Genomic DNA, 23,157 nt, shown 5'->3' with positions numbered 1-23,157 from the left:
TAGTTTCTCTGGGTCTGGTAAGAGGGCCTGTTGGCCATTATCCATTACTCATCCTAGGGACTGTACTACGTCTGCAGTCTCTGACCATGATAATGTGATAATGACATTGTCAAAAAGGGGCAGTGCATGGATGACCCTAAAATGATGCCCCTCCCTGAAAAAAGTTCTGCGGACGCCCATGGACTCGACCAGTCACTCTGCACAAGAAGAGAGAGCGCAGCAGCAAGTGGTCTTTTATTACAGGAAGTTCCTGCACAGAGGTAAAGTATCACACTGGATTACTGCACCGATCTGGAAGAAATGCACCAAGATTTAAGGAAGAATATACATGCCGAATGTATTTAGACAATATTTGCTTATCCTGGAGTTCATTTTAAGTCTGCTCCATAAGTTTAGCTTTGTTTCAAAAGTTCACTGCAGGAAAATAAACACATTTTTGTGTGGAGAAACCAATCACAAAAATATTGGCACATTTCAGATAAAAATTACAATTTCAACATTAAAGTGGGGTACACACTATAAGAAAATCGGGTGAAAGTTCATGCGATTTTTCTCAATGTTTCACAGCAAATAGGAACCAATGAATGAAAATTCTTACGAATATTCTTGTCTGACCAAGGCATTTTTTGTTGTTTATTGTTTCTGACCATGCGCAGTCTTTCCTTTTCTGATTTTCTTGTACGAAAATCATACGAAAACGGTACACATTAAACAAAAATTGTTCATTCTGTTCCCATACGAGAAACATTTTGGAGTTTGTCCCTTCGGCATTTTCCTATGAAAATTTGTAGTTGGGTGTCGAAAGTTGTGTACATCCTAAACGAAAATTGTACGAAAATTCTTTGGACCAAAATGGTTTTCCTATAGTGTGTACGAGCCTTATTCCTATGAAACCCTCTCTGACTCCAGCATGTTCCTTCATCGCGGAGTTGTCCACAGGCTCCAGTATTCCAGGTCTACAAGTGAAGGGGCCAGCTGTTTAGTTACATATTCTGCAAATTTGGTTGAATGGCTTTGGAGATGTTGTGTTGATTCTCTGTATTGGTGAACACTCGATGCCTTGGTCCCGCAATCTAACTTACCTGAGTGCTTGCTTTTTAATACCCTGATGACCACCCTTGTTATAGTGGCCTAAGAGCAGGAGCAAAGTAGTCACTTCAAGTAGAGTTCTGTTCGGTTAGGCCAGCCCTCAGTTCCATGGCGATAGGCGCACATAAAGCGTCCAATATCATTATGATGGGTCATCGAAGGCACAAGGATGGCTTGTTCATCTTCCACATCTGCCATTTTTTTTGGATCTCGTACCGAACCTAAAAAGGGATGAAAAATCAGACAAGTCTATGCAAAAAAAAATAAAAAATCTGTTCCTTTATTCAATCAAGAAAAAAAGAACAGGTTATCTTGGAAGAAGAGCCCCCAGTCAATGGATGCTTGCCTCTTCCATGCTCCCCTACTGTGCATCAGAGCCCTGTACAAATAGCTAGTGCTTAGGCTTATAACCCCTGTCATGTTTTTTTTTTGTTTTTGTTTCTTTTGGGGGGGAGGGGGGGTTGATTTGCCAGCTGTGTCCCATTTGTGAGCTTTCCCTTTACTTCCTGTCCCATAGCCAACACGGGAAGTGAAAGGAAAGAAATCTCTTCAAAGTGAGGGAATCCCTCTTTGTTACCAGGATCACCAGAGCTAGTGTCCCCATTGGAACATATCCCCTCTATTGCTGTTCAGGGACAGCACAAAATTTGGGATTTTTTATTTTTATTTTAACTTTTACTTTTGATGATAACAGTAAACATGACAAATAGAGAGGGTGATTCTTCCTAATGGAGACCCAGACAGCAATAAAAACCTGGCAGGTGTTCTAATTCCGCTTTACTTGATCCAAAACAACAACAAAAAAAAAGTTAAATGTTGGCTTCCTATGATAATCGGTTTCATCTAGTGGCCATAATGTGGTACTTAGTGGTATTTCAGAAATATGCATTGTACCCACTAGATGGCACTGAGGATCAAAGGAAATCAACATATTATGGAAAATGCCATCAGTGTTTGTTTTTACTGGGTGAATGCTTGTGACATTCTTCTGACAAATGTTTTAGAATTAGACCATAATTTTACACAGCATAAGGGCTCAGCAATCCGATGGGTGAACAGAGAGGTGGGGAAGTATCTTCTTTCCAGAGAACTGTGTATGGACAAAGTGGCAGAGCCTCTGGTTTATTTTAGGATGTTACAATTCGACAGTTCTATCAACATACATCCTGCCTTTGTGAAAAACATGGATTATGGCTTTATTCCAATCACTGAACGCTGACTGCCTATTAATGTGTATGAAAAATTACAATGTCCTACAAATGATTATTTAATAGTGTGTCTTGTAAAAGAAAATTAAATCTGGTATAATTGAGCAATACTAAAGTCCCCCCCCCCCCCCCAAAAAAAAATTGAACATTGACGGTATCTTTATAATGTAGATGACAAGGTCTCTCCCACCATAAAGTATCTTCTTATCTTGAGTGAGGTGGTAACAGACCAGAATCTCACTTTGCCTAATTGTGTCTCCAGCAGCTTGATGCAGAATTTGCATCTAGTTAGGGTTTAGAATAAATTACAGTGGTACATCAGTTACCATTTATTTGTAAAATTGTGGCATTTATATTACCGTATATACTCGAGTATAAGCCGAGATTTTCAGCCTCTTTTTTGAGGCTGAAAGTGCCCCCCTCGGCTTATACTCGAGTCATCGCTGTCTGCCTGCTCGATCAGCGTGTCGAGCAGACAGACAGCGGCCATTCTATAATTCAAAAGCCGCGCCTCCGGCTCCGCCTTCGCCTGTGATAGGCGGAACACTGAATTTCCCAGCAGCCTGTGTTCCGCCTATCACCGACATCGTCTCATCCTCGTACTACGGACGAGGATGAGACGATGTCCGTGATAGGCGGAACACAGGCTGCTGGGAAATTGTGTTCCGCCTATCACAGACAGGGAGGCGCGGCATTTGAACAGGGGAATGGGCGCCGACGAAGAGCGGTGATCCTGGGACGGGACCGGACGGAGGCTCGGCTCGGGACGGGACCGGACGGAGTCTCGGGACGGGACGGGACGGGACCGGACGGAGGCTCGGGACGGGACCGGACGGAGGCTCGGGACGGGACGGGACCGGACGGAGGCTCGGGACGGGACGGGACCGGACGGAGGCTCGGGACCGGACGGAGGCTCAGGACACAGGTAGGCTGGACACACACACACACACACACACACGGATGGACACACACACACACAGGGATGGATGGATGGATGGACACACACACAGGGATGGATGGACACACACACACACAGGGATGGATGGATGGACACACACACACAGGGATGGATGGATGGATGGACACACACACAGGGATGGATGGATGGATGGATGGATGGACACACACACACAGGGATGGATGGACACACACACACACAGGGATGGATGGATGGACACACACACAGGGATGGACAGGCATATCTCACCCTCGGCTTATACACGAGTCAATAGGTTTCCCAGTTTTTTGGGGGTAAATTGGGGGCCTCGGCTTATACTCGGGTCGGCCTATACTCGAGTATATACGGTAACCTTCAGGAATAATTTGCTGCCCCAATTTCCTTCACTTGACAGATTCTTCAAAACAAGCCCCTCATTGCCCTCTGTAGCAGCAGGCATTGTGTAGTAATTCATGCTTAAAGTTTATGGCATATACTGTTTGCCTTTCATTGTCAAGAGCGCAACTTACTGCTCCCCCTCCTAGCAGTGACTTTGCAATTTTGGCTGATCCCGCTCCCCTCTCCCACAATGCCTCCTCCTTCCCTCCCATCAGCTGTCACCTCTGCCCCCATGTCTCCCAATGACCCCCCCCCCCCCCATCCTCTTACCCCAGTGATCACAGCCTTTTCCATCTCAACTCTCCCATCCCACAATCTATATTTCACCCCACCCTGCCCTCACTTACCCCTCAACACCCTCCTCCCACTCTGCCCTCAGTTATCCCTCTACTCCCCCCACCCTGCCCTCACTTACCCCTCTACACCCTCCTCCCACCCTGCCCTCACCCCTCTACTCCCCCCAACCTGCCCTCACTTACCCCTCTACACCCTCCTCCCACTCTGCCCTAAGTTACCCCTCTATTCCCCCCACCCTGCCCTCACTTACCCCTCTACACCCTCCTCCCACCCTGCCCTCACTTACCCATCACTTACCCCTCTACACCCTCCTCCCACTCTGCCCTCAGTTACCCCTCTACTCCCCCCACCCTGCCCTCAACCAACTCCCTAACTACTCCTACTTTTCCTAGGCGATGGATATCAGTAATTGGTATTGTTGAGTACTTGCAAAAAATAAAGTATCATACTCGTACTCTGTGTTAAAAACTTGGTATCAGTGCATCCCTAGTTAAATTACTCCAGTATCTGCAGCTACAGAGGTCAATGAAGGCTTGTCTTAAAGCTTATTTACTACGTATTAAGAATGCATAAATATTTAACTGTCGATTAGCTTGGCTTCAGCTCTTCTTTAGGCTGGTTATACACATTATAATCTAACTGTACATTCTGCTTTGAGGCTACCAAAACTATATAATGTGAGGACCTATCTACACAATTCATTATAAGTGTATCCAGGCAACAGCCCTAAATGCCTTTCGTTAGATATAAAAGGCTTTAAAAGAGAAGTAAACCCAAAGCTTGGATCACAGGAGTACAGTTTATTTTTTCTGCACTTCTGAAACCCGTTTTCAGCTGACATCACAGAGCCGATCCCGGTGGCGAAAAGATTTCAACCGCAGGGTCGGGATCCGACCAGAACCCTGGACCAGCACCTGGCTCAGCATCACAGTGAGTCACTAAGAGCCTGAGCCAAGCGCACCCATACCCTCCACAGCCCAGTACTCCAGAGGGTGGAGGGGGCAGAGCAGAGAGCTGGTGACTTCAGTCACCAGCTCTCTGCTCACAGAGCACTGAGAACCAAGCAATCAGCGTTTTTTGATCGCTCAGTTCTTACCCTTAGAGCTGGCGGGGTACCAGTGCTGCTTCCACCTAAGTAAGTATGATTCTTTTTTAGAAAACAAAAATTCCCTAACTTCTCTTTTTAACATGTTCAGTCAGCTTCATTCAAATATCTGAATAAAGAAAATGATTTATTGTTGCTCATAGCATCCAGGTACATAGCTGCTTGCTTTCACTCACCTCTTTATTGGCAAAGCAGTAAAGCACAGAGACCAGGAAACCCTGTAAGAGAGTGAAAGTGAATTGAAGGTTGTCATTTTAACCACAATTAGGTTCAGGCTAATATAGAATCACCCCCTGCTCGTGTACTCCAGTATCTCAGTGCGTCAAATGGAGGGAAAAAAAAGGAACAGTACACTGTGTTTCAATACAGAAGGATGAAGGGGACCCTGCTTATGGCATTAAGGCTTGATTCATATCTATGCTTGTTGCTTTTGAGCGTTTCTGCAGGGCTTTTTGCGGTGCTTGTCCCGTTTTTGGACACATAGTTTTACCACGATTTTTTTACACTGTATATTGCTGGTTGCTAAGGAGGGGGCCAGGAAGCTGGTCGCCGTGTCCTTAACAACCGATGAGTCATCAGTTGTCAGCTGGCTTCCTGCTGAATGTAAAAAAATAAAAAATCAAGAGAAAAAACAGCGTGGGGTCCCCCCCAGGTCCATACCAGGCCCTTGGGTCTAGTATAGATTTGGAGGGGACCCCCACACACCGAAATTTTAAAAAAATGGCGCGCAAAGTCCATACCAGACCCTTATCCGAGCATGCAGCAACATGGGGGGATGGGTGCTTTGAGGCAGGGGGGCTCGGTGTAGGGATTCCCCTTTAAGTCCATACCAGGTGACGGGGCCAGCGACTCCTCCTTCGCTGGCCCCGGCTACCTGGAGCCGCGCTCAAAATGAGCAGACTTTTCTCCGGGCGGGAAAAGTCCATTCATTTCAAAAGTACGGCGGACTGGCACACACACGGCCGTACTGTCCGCCGAAATGCGAGTCCGGCGGACAGATTGGTGTGCAAAACTACTTTCTTATTCCGCCGGAGCCTACACACGGGCGAATTGTCCGCCAGACTTTTCCACCGGATTGTTTGATCGTGTGTACGCGGCATGAGATAAAAAGGGGAAAATTCTGGACATTTTATGGAGGTTTAGCCAGTGAATGGATGTGGGGCCTGAAGAAGAGGTCAGAGTCTGGGATTACTTCTAGCACCCTGGCATGCGTGAAGGGACCAACAGTTGTGTTATTGATCTCAATGGTAGTCATGAGGTGGGGTTGGGTTAGGAAGAAATATTACAAGCTCAGTGTTGGACAGATTGAATTTCAGTAAAAGGTGTGACACCCATACTAATATGTCGCTCAGTAAATTTGTGATACATGAGGTGACTGAGGGGATGAACCAGGGAGTAGAAACATAGATCTGAGTGTCGTTGGCCTGGAGGTGGTATTGGAAGCGATGGGGGTTATCAATGGTCCCAGGGAATAGCTGTAGAGTAAGAATAGAAGAGGCTCAAGGACAGAGCCTTGGGGTACCCCAACAAAGGTAGAGGAGTTGAAGAGATTACTGCTAACTGGGCTATTTGAACAACTTTAGACCCATCTCTCTGCTCCCACTTGCCTCCAAACTTCTTAAACATCTTGTCCACAACTGTACAAGTTGCTACCTCATGGATAGTAACTTTTTTGACTGCCTACTGTCTAGCTTCCGCCAATAACATTCCACTAAAACTGCTCTATAATATCCGTCAGATTTTTTCCGACTGATTTTGGCCCAAACTTGTCTTGCATACACGTGGTCACACAAAGTTGTCTGAAAATCCGATCGTTCACAACGAGGTGACGCAAACCACGTACAACAGGACTATAAAGAGGCCAGTAGCCAATAGCTTTCGTCTCGTAATTTATTCTGAGCATGCGTGGTACTTTGTCCGTCGGAATTGTCTACACACGATCGGAATTTAAATGATCGGATTTTGTTGTTGGAAAATTTTAGATCTTGCTCTCAAACTTCGTGTGTCAAAAATTCCGACGGAAAAAGTCCACTTGAGCCCACACACGATCGGATTTTCCGACAACACGATCCGATCACACATTTTCCATCGGAAAGTCTGACCGTGTGTACAGGGCATTAGGGTGGTATGGATTATATAAGGGAAAGCCTCAGGTTGTGGCAGTCAGAAAGGGGGCAATGGAGGTCTCTGTGCGTCGGAATTGTCTACACACAATCGGAATTTAAACGATCGGATTTTGTTGTCGGAAAATTTTAGATCCAGATCTCAAACTGTGTGTGTCGGAAATTCAGACGGAAAAAGTCCGATGGAGCCCACGCGCAATCAGAATTTCCGACAAATCACAGACATGACTCCTAGAGGCAGAGGCATGATGGGATTTGTAGTTTCAAAACAGCTGGAGAGCCAAGGTGCAAGGGCCGGTTCACACAGCGGGCGATAAGAGGCGACACGACTCGCCTCGCCTCGCTCCCGCAAGTCGCCCCCGTTCTGTACAATGGAACCGTTCTGAGAGAAGCGACTCGAGTCGCTCCGACTCAGAAAAAAGGTTCCTGTACTACTTCTGGGCGACTTCGGGGGCGACTTGCATTGACTTCTATACAGAAGTCCTCTGCAAGTCGCCGCTGAGCTCGCCGCAGGTCGCGGCGAGGCAAGTCGGAGACGCCTCGCCGCGCCTGCAGTGTGAACCGGCCCTAACTAATCCACATTTTTACTTGTTGGTAAACTCACCTGGAAAGAGCTGAAGAAGAGGTTGAAGAAGACTTTGACATATCGCAGAACTCCTGATGTTTGCTCATCTGTGGCAAAGATGAACACAACTTCATGGATCCCAAAAAGAGGAATTAGTGTGAGTGTGGCCTTAGCCAATCTGTGGGAGAGAGACTGAATTCATTATAAATTGTGAATGGGAACATGTTTTTCAACATATATATCTAATGGGTCAACCCACCCAATATTTAATTAGTAGATAGATTGGCAATAAGTAAAAATGTACACTGCCTTCTTGAATACCTCCAGAAACTGCAGTGTACCACCATCTTGCCCCCAAAACATGGGGGGCGCTAGTCTTGGGCACTAAATTGTTTAAAAAGGGTGCAGAGCTGGACAACTGAATAAAAATGCTTTGTCTTGCCTTCCTCTAGACCAGGGAACTGAATTAAAATTCATGGAGGTCTAGTCATTAAAATTTCCTTCTAGCCAAATCGCATGTATGTGTGAGCCTATACATCACAGTCTATCTACTCTTCTACTTTTATTTTACAATCCTGTTCTTATATCGGTGTCCTCAGTCCTACCTAAATATCACAACCCCCCCCCCCCCACACACACACACACACACACACACAAGCATGCACGCACACAGGTAGCTGTGTCCTTCACTCCCTTGTCACATCAATCCCCCCCCCAGCCATGTCCTTTGCCCCCCTTAACTCTCCTACCTTATCCCACACAGAGCAGGAGACAGGACCTCTCTGGAAGAAGGGTAGGAGCTGCCAGAATTAGCGTTTCATAATAAGAAGCTAGTAATTGGTTGTCAGGCTCCCCCTGCCCCCTAGCAACCAATTGCCTCCCACCCTCTGTCCACAACTGTCCTACCTCCCACTCTCTGCTGTGCTGTGAGAAAGACAGCGCAGAGGCCATGCTGAAGGACCGTCTCCTAAAGGGCGTGACCCCAGGTACTCAGACAGCAGCCTGCCACTTAGTGATGCTGGCTGGCTGATCTGAGCTGCAGTTTTACAGCCCCCCACACTGCCCTGCTGAATTATACTGGTAGATGAATTATAGATTTATCTATGTCATGGATATTTAAAAGGAGATACCACTGTTGCAATACATTTTTTGGTTATTTTTTTTATATGATTTAATAGATTTATTATATCCTTTTTCCTGAAGGACCAGATTTGAATCCAGGCTGTGTGTTTCTTTAAACAGTTTTTGGGTCAAGCTTGGCCAAACCATTTATTTCCTTTACTAACTGTTTCAGCTGCTGTCAGCGCTCTATAAACTTTATGTAGCATTGACTACATACAGAAAACAGCTCTGTGTTCTGGCATCCATATGGGGGTCTTCCTGTCCCACTCCCGGAATAAAAGCAAGTCAGGCTGAATCCTGCTCAGCCATGCACAGGCAGCTTTGTATCCTCTGAAGGAATACAAGGCTTCCTCTGATTAGCTGAGATGGAGAGGCGGGTAGATGTCATGATCTCCACCCCTCTGCCAATCAGAGCGAGCCTTGTATTCATTGATAAAATACAAGGTTTTCTGTGAATAGTTGAGCAGCACTCAGAAATCATTTGGGCCACTTTGGCCCTAACAAACTATGTTAAGTATCACAAAACAGGGAAACATGTTGAGAAGCAGTCTCCTTCTTCTGGAAGGTAAATGACAACTGAAAATGCATTAGTAATAAGCAGATATAATCCATATTGACTAATTAAGAGGTATTAGAGGCATGTGGAGGTTATTGTACTTACAGACATACAGTATTTGTGCTAAAAGAAAATGACATGTGCAGTGCACTGCTAAAAAATGTGTTCATTTTCTTTCATTCATTTTTCTGGGCCATTCATTATAATCGGAATTCTTTATTTCAAAAAAAATGTATACATTTTTGAAAATTCTAAATCTGAAAATTTGAAGTTAATAAAGAAAATCCGAAAGAAAAAAAATCCAAAAATTTGAAAAGCCGAAATTATTATTAACTAGCTAATAATAACTATTAAATTATAGGTATTTGAATTTCCTTTCAAATTTGGCTGTTAGTGAACGTAACGAATACGAATTTATCTGAAGTTACAAATTATCAGAAAAAAACAAATGCCGCATCTAAACGAATAGAACGCAACAAATTAATAATTATAAATAAAACGTTTTTCTTATTTTTAATTTGTTACGTTCCATTTCGTTTAGATGCGGCATTCATTATTTCGAATAATTCGTATTTGTGACATTCACTAACGGCCATATTTGAAAAGAAATTCCAATATCTATAATTTAATAGTTATTATTAGCTAGTTAGTTATTTTAGATTTTCAAATTTTTGGGTTTTCTAATTTTCAGATTTTCGCTCTTATTTCAGATGTTCTAATTTCCGAATCATCAGATTTTCGAATTTCTGGATTTTCAGGAAAAAATTTGTTAAATGGGCTTTTGTTAATTAAAATATTTCCGTATGAACAAATTTGTCAAATTTTGTCAGAAAATTTAGAACTAAACTAATTGCACATGTCTAAAGTACAGTATGCAACGGCACACAATCTTGCTAAAGCTGATCTTTTTCATATTCTTTTATGAGCAATAAAAGTTTTTAAATGTAAAAAAAATGTTTTCTTTTTTTTTTTGGTCTATACGTTATTGATCCTTTTAAAGTCCTATGTGCTAATTGGTATTTTATGACAGAATATAACTGGGGATGTGCTACCATGATTACAATCGGTCCAATTACATTAAGTGCAAAACAAAGAATTAGCATATTTCATGTAGGTGTATTTCTATTCCAGCCATCTCAGTGGGAGTAGGTAGAGGATAGACTCTCTGGGGATGCAGGCTGTTTATACAAGGATATGCCAGGGATGGATTTTGCTGCTGGCACATCACAGTAATGTATACAGGAGCAAAGGGCAGGTTTTTTTTTTTTGGAATGACAGCAGAGAAATACATATAATTATTGCATTAAGTATAGCAGATGGAACTTGTTTACCATGCTCTAAATGTGTGTTTGTTCCATCTATCATTTATGCACTGATCTGTGTTCACTCTGCATTTTCACGCAAGCTCCCACTGCAACTCTTATTGACTGTTAAACCCTACAAAAAAAACAAAAAACGAACAAACAAACAAAAAAATCCAACAAAATCAGCAGAAGGGACATTACTTACCTTCGGTGTTATGTGTCCCTTGTGCTTATGTCTTCTAGTACAGTGCAGCAGGGTTTAAAGCGGAGGTCCACACAAATTTTTAAGTTAAACTCCATCACATTTTTGCATTGCATACATTGTCAAATGGAATTTATTTTTATTTTTTTTAAAGGGGGTACCTGTATGTCCGTGTTTTCTTGGTTGCTTCTGTCTCTGACCCCCGCGGGTATGGGCGGGTATGGTAGTCATATCCTGCGGCGCACTGTCTCCTGGGAGCTATGTGTCATTATTCCCAGCAGTCGATGTGGATGGCCACCGTTAATTTTCGCGAGATTCGGAAACCGGCTTATCTTTGTTGCCATCACAACGGGCCGGGAACTTTCCACCGTTGTGATGGTAAACTAAGCATGCGCGGGAACGAGCGGTGAATGCTGGTAGCTCAGCATCACCATATCCAGGAAGTGTCCACAAGCAAGATGAAACCTGCCATTACTAATTTTTATAAGTACGTTTTATGTACGAAACCGGACAGCGGGGGGATATAGTTCATAAAACAAGTGAGTGTAACATTTACATTATATTAACTTATAAATTGTTAAAAAAAAAAAAAAACTTGAATTGTCGGCGGACCTCCGCTTTATAGTAGACATGTGCAAAAGGAAAAAATTCGTTTAGTTTCGTTTTGTTTTAATTCGTTGTTAATTCATTAATTTCGTTTAGTTATATTCGTTAACTTTCTTAAATTCCTTTTCGGATTTCGTTTAGTTTTCTACCGAATTCGAAAAATCGGCCACATTCGAAAATATTTCAACGAAATTCGAAAATATTTCAACGAAATTCGAAAATATTTCTACCGGATTCGAAATGATTTCAACATGATTCGACATTATTTCAACCACATTCGAAAATATTTAGTGACCCGACTTTAGGGCCATGTATCTCTGGGTCACTTGGTGCTAGAAACTCCAAATTTGGATATGTTGTAGTGCTAGTACTATTGTGTTTGCATACCAAATTTGGGGTTTCTAGCTATAAGTGACCCCGAGATATGTGGCCCCAAAATCGGGTCGCAAAATGTTATTAGTTAATAGAGCAGAGAATGACATTTTGCGACCCGATTTTGGGGCCACATATCTCGGGGTCACTTATAGCTAGAAACCCCATATTTGGTATGCAAACACAATAATACTAGCTCTACAACATATCCAAGTGAAGTGTCTAGCACCAAGTGACCCCGAGATACATGGCCCTAAAGTCGGGTCACAAAATATTTTCAATGCGGTTGAAATAATGTGGAATCATGTTGAAAACATTTCGAATGCAGTTGAAATAATGTCGAATCATGTCGAATTCATTCGTTATATTTCTTTCGTATTCGTTGTAATTTGTTACTTTTTTATTCGGATGCATCCGAATGTCCGAAAGATGCAAAATTCGGCCGAATTTCGATTCGTTACGAAACAAATTGCACAAGCCTACTTTATAGAACTGAAGAGCTGTCACGGGCTCTTATCAAGACTCAACTATGCCTATTCTATCTACCTAGCTCTGCCATTTAGAGAAGCATTACTACAGCTTCTAGGCATTACATATGATGTCTGATTGGAAGAGGTGGACCTTTCAATCATCTGCCCATCTTCCATTCATAGATCACTTCATTCATGAATCTGTAGTATGGCTTCTATGAATAGTGGAGCTGGGTGGAAATGGCGGGCATAGTTGGGCACTTATTCTTGATGAAAGCCTGTGACAAGTCCTGAGTTCTATTAAACCAAGCTGCACTGAACTAGAAAACAGAATCACAAAAGGAAAGTAAAGTCCCTTGTGCTGATTTTTTATTTTTTTTTGGGGGGGGGGGGGTGGTTTTTGGAGGTAAACTTAGGCTTTAACCATCAATAAGAGGTGTAGCTGGTGGAGGCATCAGAGGAGGAAGATTTCTACTGAACTAGAAGAGAGAAGCACAAGGAACACAAAGGTAAGTAAAGCCCATTTTGCTGATTTTGTTTTTTTAGTAAACTTAAGCCCCGTACACATGGACCCAATGTCGGGAGACAACGGCCAGTTAAAAGAAAACCGTCTGACATTCAGCCCGTGTGTATGTCGATCTGTCTGACAGAAGCCAGCCATGCACGCTGGAAAACCAGCATCCGACCGACTGCAGATCAGCGTGTCCTGTCCCCGGAGATCGCTCTACTAACCTCGCATGGTCAGTATAGTGTCTCCGACCGGAGCAAACCGTTTTTTTTTTTTGTTCAACCTCAGAAAACGAATAGTATGTACCCGGCTTTAGGCTTTAAAGGGAAACAACTGAGGGAGGACTTGTATCAAGTAGTCAGTTTGAGACCTTTTTACAAGTCCTCAGTTGTTTCCCTTTATAGCCTGTTAGCAAACACCTATTGTTATACTCAGACCATTATATAAAACACCAACCAAGACTCCAACTGTACAAAGCATAAGTGTTATAAGGGTAAGTTCATGTTTACAGAAAAAACTGTAAGGTAAACACACAGGACCCCCTCCTCACCCCCCACCCCAGTCCCGCTGACCTGGATTGTAGTGATCTCCCGTTCAGAAAGCCCGGAGCAGAGAAGAGACAACATAGGCGCAGGGCGGCATGACAGGGTTAACATGGGGACGTTCAGGAATCTGGAGAGGGCGGTACAGTCACAGGACTGGAGGGGAGGAGCAGAGTTAATGTGCTGAAGGGGCGGCTCCTCCCCTCCTCAGTCTGCTGATCTGGAGCGAGCTTCCCACCCTCCCTCCCTTAGTTTTTTTGGGGGGGCTGTTGTTTATTAACCTGTTGCTTTATTTTCCAGTATTGAGTTGTCGTGGCAGCGGCATGGTGTTGGTCTGTGCGGATGAAAGATTTACCCCAGTGATGGAAGAGTGCAGGACCTATCGGTGGTATAGTACCCGTCAGTGGTGATACAGCTAACAGTGGTTTTAGCTGAAGTTGGTATCAGGTGCACTGTGGTCAGGGTTTGGCTTCTGAGCTAGTTTGTCAGCTTGAGGTCTATTAGAGTTGGGTACCGCAGTGCCGGATGGTTTTATGATGGTGACCAACAGACCAACGGGAGGAGTTTAATGGAGGAAGTGTCTTAAAGCGGGAGTCCGCCGGGAGTTCCGCCGTTTTTTTTTTTTTTAAAGCCAGCAGCTACAAATACTGCAGCTGCTGACTTTTAAAATAAGGACACTTTACCCGCCCAGCGCGCCCGCGATGTCGGCACCCAAAGCCGATCTCTCGATCGTCTCTCGGGTGCTGCCGCCGCCATCTTGGGTATGGGAATCAGGAAGTGGAGCCTTTCGGCTTCATTTCCCGGTTCCCTACTGCGCATGTGCGAGTCGCGCTGCGCAATAAGGATGGTCCCGCTGCCTCTGGGATCTGTGTGTTTCCCAGCAGGCAGCGGGGGACTTTCGGAAAGGGGCCTAATCTACGCCCCTTTCCGCAGATAGCTATGCCGGAAGTGGGTGCAGGTACCTGCACCCCCCTCCCCCCTGAAAGGTGCCAATTGTGGCGCCGGAGGGGGGGGGGATTCCAATGAGCGGAAGGTCCACTTTAGGGTTGACCTCCACTTTAATACCTGAGTTTAGATTGGTTAATTTATGTTATTTATGCTAATTATTTTGAATAATTTTATAATAAAGATAATTGGCTGCTAATTTGGTGTGGTCTCAGTTTCTGGGGTATATATAAATATAAGGGGGCGTAGCAGTGGTAAAATAATTTTAGTAAAAGGGGAGTAAGTCACAGTATGTTGTACCCTAGTCATGAGCTCTCGTATAGCCGCATTAGGGGTCCGGGGCTTAGAAATCTGAGCTGATTCTCCAAAACGTACCCCATCAGGAGGGACGTTTCGGAGCATTCTAATTGGCCAATGCCGTCACATGGGCAGCGCTGACCTATCAGAAGTCACGTAGCACATCCTTTCAGCGAGGAAGAAGATGCATGCATGCCGAGGGGATTTCTAAGCCCTGGACCCGTGAGCTGGCTATGCCCTGGCTCAGAACGGGAGATCGCCCCGGGACAGGTCAGCAGGACTGGGGGGGGGGTCTTGTGTAAGTTTACCTTACAATTTTTTTTGTAAAGGTGAACTTACACTCAGGGGCGGAATGACAACTCATGGGGCCCCTGCGCGTTATGGGGCCCCCGGGCAATAGATTATGGGGATACACAGTACACACACACACACACACACAGAAAAGGTACTGGCGGGGCGGCTATAATCTTGGGATTTTTAAATAAACAGATTTTTACATACTGTCCCTGGTTTTATTGAGGCTGGCAACCCTGATGGGGCCCCTTAGTGGCATGGGGCCCTCAGGCAGTGCCCATGTGCCCGAATGGTCAGTCCGCCCCTGCTTACACTTTAAAGTTGTTGTAAACCCACTTTGAAAAAAAAAAAAACTAACACCTGCAAGACAAAGGCATAATGAGCTAGCATAGCATACTAGCTCATTATGTAATACTCACCTGAGATCGAAGTCCTCGATGCGGTGCCCGACACCAATCCAGCCGGCAACATCACTCCCGGGGGTTACTTTGGTATCGTGGCTCCGGCGCTATGATTGGCCAGAGCCACCGGTAACGGCACACTCACTGGAGAAAATGGGACGTATGTGCCATTGCTTCAGTGCGCATGCAACGATGATGTCGGCACATGCTGATACAGGGGATATCTCCTAATCCATGTAGGTTTAGGAGATATCCAGGTAGCTACAGGTAAGCCTTAACTGTAACACAAAGTGGTCTGTAAGGGTTTGCAACCACTTTAAGGAATAAATAGAATCAAATAAGGGTGTATGTGGGTAAAGACAAGATAAGTGTTTATAAAGTCTCTAGAAAAGTCCAAAATAAAGTTCATAATAAACATCCCATGGCACCTGTGGCAGCTCCACCTTGAGCCCGGATTCACACTAGTGCGGGTTCTCCGCATCCAATTCACATGACAGGAGATTGTGACTGGCTCTCTATGGAGGCGGTTCACACATCTCCGGAGTGGATCCGGATCATAAAAGGATCCACCTGCAACGGTGACAACCCCAAGGGGTCTACAAACATGATAAGTTAGTAAACCTTTGTGTAGTGCAGGAGACAGCAGAGTGAACAGGTTTGTTTTATCACTGTGGTGCTGCTCATTCATCATCCATTTAGCATACTAGAGTAGGGAAGTGACAGCATCATATTGTTTTACTTTTAGGCCTCTTTTACACTTGCGTGCAAGGGGCAGTAAAAATAGGCGGTTAAGCTGAGATGTTACCTCCTCCCAACCACCCACCTTAAGTTAATATGGCAGCCAGAGAGGGTGGTACACACAGCGCAGCAAACATTCAGCAGGCAGTACCACCACTAAACAAGTCCCATTTAAGTGAATAGGGCTGTGCTCCAAGTACCCTGCAACTGCGTGTAAAGCATGTAGCTGCAGCATGGTGCGGCGGGCTTTCTAGGGTTGAAACAGGCACCCAGAAAGTGAAATATCGCTTCCCAGTCACCTGTCAACTGCCCTCTGAAAAGTGATCCTCCGCAGATCAGTGGTCAAAGCAAGTGTAAATGAGCCATCACAGAGAAAGCAGTGTCACCCTCCTGGTGGTGTTTTTAGACATGCATGATGAAAAAATTTGCTTTGTTTCGTTTTCATTAGTTAATCTAGTTATTTCATTTAGTTACATTTGGTTGATTCATTCAATTCGTATTTGGAATTTTCGAATTTACTGTTTTTTTGTTTTCTTTCCGATTTGAAACGCTCAAAACATTACATTTTCGAATTGGTCGAAACTAAAATGTTTAGGCTCGGTTCACACTGCTGCGGTGTATGAGATCGGATGTAATTCGCACCGCACTGCAGTGCAAATCACATGCGATCTCTGTGCGATGCGATTTCAGCCATACAGATAGTATGGCTGAATTCACATCGCATCTGGCCCAAACTCATACAGGACCCTTTTTTTGGTCCGCAGCAGAATCGGATCGCATGGGTGTTCACACCATGCGATCCGATTCCTGTCTGAGTTTGCAGATCGCACTGCGATATGCAAACTGATTTGGAGGTGTCATTAAGGTTTCACTGACACTCCCAGCAGTCCGCATAGGGCAGTGTGAACTGCCGCCAGGACGCATGTGATGTGGGAACCTGCAGTAGATTCGCAGCTTTCCCGCATCGCAGCAGTGTGAACCTAGCTTTATATTGTTTTGACTCTTTAAATCACCTTTAGCTTAACAAAAACAAAATTATTTCGAAATGGTACTCTAATGACACACTTAGCCCTTGTACATGCGGTCGGACATTCCGAAGGAAAATGTCCGATCAGACAGTGTTGTCGAATAATCCGACTGTGTAGGGGCTCCATCGGACTGTTTCCGTCTGAATATCCAACCGACAAAGTTTTAGAGCTGGGCTATAAAATTTTCCGACAACATGATCCGATCGGACTTTGTCTGATTGTTTGTGGAGAATTACGATCGGACAAAGTGTCACGCATGCTCAGATCAAATTCCTAGACCAAAGCTATTGGCTACTAGCCTGAACGTAGTCCCGTCGTAACTAAATAATGTCATCATGTTACGAACGATCGGATTTTCCGACAATTTTGTCCGACCATGTGTATGTAACACCAGTTTCTGACAAAATCCGTCAGACAAAATCCGACGGATTTTGTTGTCGTAATGTCCGACCGTGTGTACAAGGGCTTAAAGGGGTTGTAAAGGTAAAAGTTTTTTCACCTTAATGCATTCTATGCATTAAGGTTAAAAAAACATCTGACAGTTTTACTTACCTGACCCCGCGAAAGCCCCGCACTCATCCCTGACGTCCTCTTCGCCGCTCAGCCTGGCCGTTGATTGGCTGGAGTGGATGGATTGAAAGCAGTGCAGCTATTGGCTCGCACTGCTGTCAATCACATCCAATGATGCGGCGCGCCGGGGGGGCGGGGCCGAGTGATACAGTGAGCGGCTATAGCCGCCGGCTGTATCATGGGCGCGCGCTCGCAAGTGCTTCTCACCATGCAAGGGAGCTCACATGAATGTGAGAAGTACTTGCGGGGGGGAGCAGAGACAGCCGCTGAGGGACCCCAGAAAAGTAGGTTCTCTGTGCAAAACGAGCTGCACAGTGGAGGTAAGTATAACATGTTTGCTATTTAAAAAAAATAAAATAAATTCTCTTTACAACCCCTTTAAGGGATGATTTACTAAAGGCAAATCCACTTTGCACTACAAGTGCACTTGGAAGTGCAGTCGCTGTAGATCTGAGAGGTAGATCTGAAATGAGGGGAAGCTCTGCTGATTTTATCATCCAATCATGTGCAAGCTAAAATGCTGTTATTTATTTTCCTTGCATGACCCCCTCAGATCTACAGCGACTTTACTTCTAAGTGCACTTGTAGTGCAAAGTGGATTTGCCTTTAGTAAATAAACCCCATAGTCTTTGATTTCGGCAATATGTATAGTGGGAATTCGACTGGAGTTCAATGTAAAAATTCGATTCAAATTTCAGTCTGAAATTCCGACGGATTTTGTTTTGTTATTCGGAGCATTCAGTAAAATTCATTTATTTTGTAATTTGGGTATTCAGATATATCCCAATCTCCAAATAATGAAAACATTTTCAGAATATTAATTCGGAACGAAACAAACCGCACACGTCTAGTTGTTTTCTGGCTGATGTGTATGGATCACAAAAGCGGCCGCACAGAATTAAAAATCTGTGGGTAGATGGGGCAGTTCACGTAGGCAGATTTCAATAGGCATATTCTTTAACCACAAGCCGACCAGCGCACTACGATGTACATCGGCACAATGGCACAGCTGGGCAAATGGGCATACAGGTACGTCCCCTTTAGATCATGGCATTGTGGGCGCATGCTGCATACTCCATGATCATGCCCGCGGGTCCCGCGGACATGATGTTTGCCGGGGGGGCCTGCAATCGTGTCACGGATCGGAAGGCATTTCCCCATTCTGCCTAGTGACATGACAGAGATCTACTGCTCCCTGTCATTGGGAGCAATGATCTCTGTCATGTTGTAGTGAGCCCACCCCCCCACAGTTAGAATCAGTCCCTAGGACACACTTAACCCCTTGATCGCCCCCTAGTGTTTAACCCCTTCCCTGCCAGTGTCATTTACACAGTAATCAGTGCATTTTTACAGCACTGATCGCTGTATAAATGACAATGGTCCCAAAATAGTGTCAAAAGTGTCCGATGTGTCCACCATAATGTCACAGTCATGATAAAAATTGCAGATCACCGGCATTACTAATAAAAAAAAATGAATAATAAAAACACCATAAATCTATCCCCTATTTTGTAGACACTATAACTTTTGCGCAAACCAATCAATATACGCTTATTGCATTTTTTGGTGTTTTTTTTTTACCAAAAATACGTAGAAGAATACATATCAGCCTAAACTGCAAAAGAAATTCTTTTTTTAATATATTTTTTGGGGATATTTTTTATAGCAAAAAAGTAAAAAATATTGCTGCTTTTTTTTTTTTTTTCAAAATTGTCGCTCTTTTTTTGTTTTTTGTTTATAGCGCAAAAAATAAAAACCGCAGGGGTGATCAAATACCACCAAAAGAAAGCTCTATTTGTGGGAAAAAGGACGTCGATTTTGTTTGGATGCAACGTCGCACGACCGCGCAATTTTCAGTTAAAGTGTTTGTAAACCCTTACAAACCACTTTGACCTACAGGTAAGCCTAGATTAAGGCTGCGTACACACGGGCGGATTGTATGGCCTACTTAGTCCGTCATACAATCCGACGGACAGTCCGTCCTACTTTCGAATGAACGGACTTGACCACACACGGATGCACAAACAGTCCGTCGAAAGCTTGCGCGATGACGTGTACAGCACGTACGACGGGACTAGAAATAGGAAGTCCAATACACAGCAATGCACCCTTCGGCCGTGTAAATCCTTTCTGAGCATGCGCCATTCTTAGTCCGTCGAACGAGCCTACTCACGAGCGGATTGTCCGCTGAAACCAAAGTATGACGGACAGAATTACGGAAATTCCGAAATACTTAGTACGCCAGACTGCACGCTGAAAAAGTCAGCTGAAGCCCACACACGAGCGGATTGTCCGCTGAAATGTGTTTCGACGGACTAAGTAGGCCATACAGTCCGCCCGTGTGTACGCGGCCTTAGGCTTACCTGTAGGTCCAAGAAATATTTCCTAAACCTACACGGTTTAGGAGATATTTACTAAGAGACAGTCACAGCTGTCTCCGGCGCATCCGCGTAGACAGCAGCACAAAGGCACACTATCGCCGTTAGCAGCATGCCGCTGCTAACGGTGATATGCCGTTAGTGGCGGCTCCCATGCGCGGGAGTGACGTCATCGCTGCTCCGGCGCTGTGAGTGGCCGGAGCAGCGATACCCGGAAGAAGATGGACGCTCCGGACTACAAGGGACAACGGTGACATCGCTGGCTCCTGTGTCAGGTAAGTGACACATAATGGACTACTATGTGATGCATAGTAGCCCATTATGCTTTACCTTTGCAGGGAGACAAAGAGGAAGTAAACCCATCAGGGTTTACTTCCTCTTTACAGCGACGCAGTACCGTATCACAAAAAGGGCTTTGGTAGCGAAGGGGGTGAATCCTTCCAGGCCTTAGGGTCCTTTCACACGGGGCGGATCAGTTCTGATCCGCCCCGTGGATATCCGTTTGCTCAGCGGGGATCACTCCGCCGATCCCCGCTAAGCAGGGAGATGACAGCTCCGTCTCTGCACACTGCGCAGGGACGGACCTGTCACTGCGCCGCTCTCCCCTATGGGAGATCGGATGACGACGGACCGCAGTGCCCGTCGTCATCCGATCCGATCCGCAGACGGATGGAAAAATAGCTTTTTCCTCCGTTACACTTTTTCGGATCGGAGCGGGTCGGATGTCAGCGGACATGTCACCGCTGACATCCGACGCTCCATAGAGCTCTATGGAGCACCCGTTCAGGTCCGCCTGAAAAACTGACAGGCGGGCCTGAACGGGACGTCAGTGTGAAAGGGGCCTTAAGCGTATACGTTTGCCAATTTTAGATTTTGGGAGAAATACATTTAAAATGTATGATTTTTTTTTTCTCTCCTGGGTAGCATTTTCTACATTTGGGTTTTAAAGCCAATTAGATCTATAAAAAAATGAGTCATGGACGGTGGGCTTACGTGACAAGTCTGTCTATGGAGTGGGTGTCAGAAGCAGTGAGTCTATCAACTGTCAACTAGACTGAAGGTCAATGATTGTCTTTCCTGTGACCGATACATTGTAACCTATTTAATTTGTGTCGCTGAGAACCCTCCAAAGTACATTCTGGTAAAACCATCCTCGGCTGTCACATTTTACATCCTCGGGCCCGCTGTATGTGACCCCATAAGTGGAATGAGTCACTGTAGCGGTGAGTCACTCCTCTGACTACTGATATTTAAAATACAGAGGTAATGCGGACACCAGTCCATTTAAAATCATTTTTTATGATCTATTCTAGAAGCCAGGTTCAATCCAATTACATTATAAAGCCATAATGCATTTGCAACGTATGTGTGCTAATAATGAAGAACAGTATGCTGACTTTTGGCTGCCTTGTACCTCGTAGTATTTTATTAATCGCTTCAGCTCTGGAAGATTTACTCCCCCCTTCATGACTAGGCCATTTTTTTGCGATACGGCACTGCATTACTTCAACTGACAATTGCGTGATCGCGCGATGCTGTACCCAAATAAAAGTGATGTCCTTTTTCACATTTTCACTTTTTTCACATCATTTGATCACCTCTGAATTTTTATTTTTTTTGCGCTATAAACAAAAAAAAAGAGCGTAAATTTTGGAAAAATTTTTTATATATATTTTTACTTTCTGCTATAAAACACTTTGAAACACATCGAATTTCTTCATCAATTTAGGCGAATATGTATTCTGCTACATATATTTGGTAAAAAAAAATCCCAATAAGCGTATACTGATTGGTTTGTGCAAAAGTTATAGTACTTGCAAACTATGGGAAATTTTATGGAGTTTTTATTTATTTATTTTTACTAATAATGGTGGTGATATAGCAGGAGTGTGATATTGCAGCAGACAAATCTGACACTAACTGACACTTTTTTTGGAATCAGTGACATTAATACAGTGATCAGTGGTAAAAATATGGGAAGGGGTTAACATCAGGGTGTTCAAAGGGTAAAGTTATTGTAAAGACAGAAGGTTTTTTTTTATCTTAATGCATTAAGATAAAAAAAAATAAACTTCTGTGTGTAGCAGCCACCCTAATACCTACCTGAGCCCCATCTCTATCCAGCGCTGTGCACAAATGCCTTGGCCCTCCAGGACTCTCCCTCCTGATTGGCTGCACCCACAGCAGCGGCACCATTGGCTCCTGCTGCTGTTAATCAAAGTCAGTTAGGCAATCCGGAGAGAGAGGGGGCAGGGCCGAACCGTGGCTCCATATCTGAATGGACACACAGAACGTTGGCTCATCTTGTGTGCCCCCATAGCAGGCTGCTTCCTGCGGGGGAAATTGACAGGAGGGAAGGGCCAAGAGCTCCAGCGAGGGACCCGAGAAAAAGGGGATCTGGGCTGTTTTGTGCAAAACCATAAAAAGTATAACATAAAAGTAACCATAAAACGGAGCTCTGTTCTTTCTTCTTGATCCATATGCCATATTCACTTGGTGGTCATGCCAATTCCTAAGCTGCCATATCTGGAGATCTGTCTGCTCTGCTGGTTTTGACTACCTGTCATGGGTGTCAATTCCGTCTGGTGAGTAGGATACTTACCTAGAAGCTGGTGGAAGGAAACACACCCTTGAAGACACTATTATAGAATTTTGTATCACAACTTTGGAAGAATTAGAAGACATCACTGGCACATTTGTGGGAATTATTTGTTTGGTGGTGGATTATGGGACATTTATTTATACTTATTTGTGTGTTTAGCGCGGCATGAAATCAAAGTTGCATGCTGTAGAGAAGCCCCTTTTAACAAGGGGACCCCCAGATCCCCCCCCCCCGTTTGAAATGGTAACGGGTACATTGTACATCTTGGGACAAGTCCTTTATTAAAAAATAAAAAAATAAAAATGTCCCACGAAGTCCATTCATCTTCTTCTCTGGCTCCGCCGACGGATCGGAAAAAATAAATAAAAAAGTTCAGCCACCATGGGAGGCACCCGCCTTATGATGCTTCAGTGTGATGACAGTTCTTTTATAACGGAGGGCGGGGCCACATGGTGATGTACCCGGGTGACCCTGCCCCCCTCTGACGCCACAGGGAAGC

General features: G+C 44.5%; 1 protein-coding gene across 2 annotated transcripts in view; it reads right to left on the bottom strand.

Annotated features, from left to right (window-relative positions):
- Nucleotides 1–311: 311 nt before the first annotated feature.
- The window catches only part of LOC143924809 (glucagon receptor-like), a 166,956-nt gene continuing 144,110 nt past the window's right edge, over nt 312–23,157 (bottom strand). For both annotated transcript variants that reach the window (XM_077449277.1, XM_077449278.1), the window contains 3 exons: nt 7,763–7,901; nt 5,212–5,253; nt 312–1,310 (listed from right to left, as the gene is read on the bottom strand). In XM_077449277.1, coding sequence (XP_077305403.1) covers nt 1,242–1,310; nt 5,212–5,253; nt 7,763–7,901 — 250 coding nt within the window. In that variant the 3' untranslated portion in view covers nt 312–1,241. The remainder of the gene's footprint in view (nt 1,311–5,211; nt 5,254–7,762; nt 7,902–23,157) is intronic.

This window comes from Lithobates pipiens, unplaced genomic scaffold, assembly GCF_037356315.1.
Source record: "Lithobates pipiens isolate NorthernLeopardFrog02 unplaced genomic scaffold, aLitPip1_a1.2 Scaffold_22, whole genome shotgun sequence".
In the NCBI taxonomy this organism is placed as follows: Eukaryota; Metazoa; Chordata; class Amphibia; order Anura; family Ranidae; genus Lithobates; species Lithobates pipiens.
Note: the sequence above shows the minus strand (reverse complement) of the source record. Positions and strands in the feature narration are given on the sequence as shown.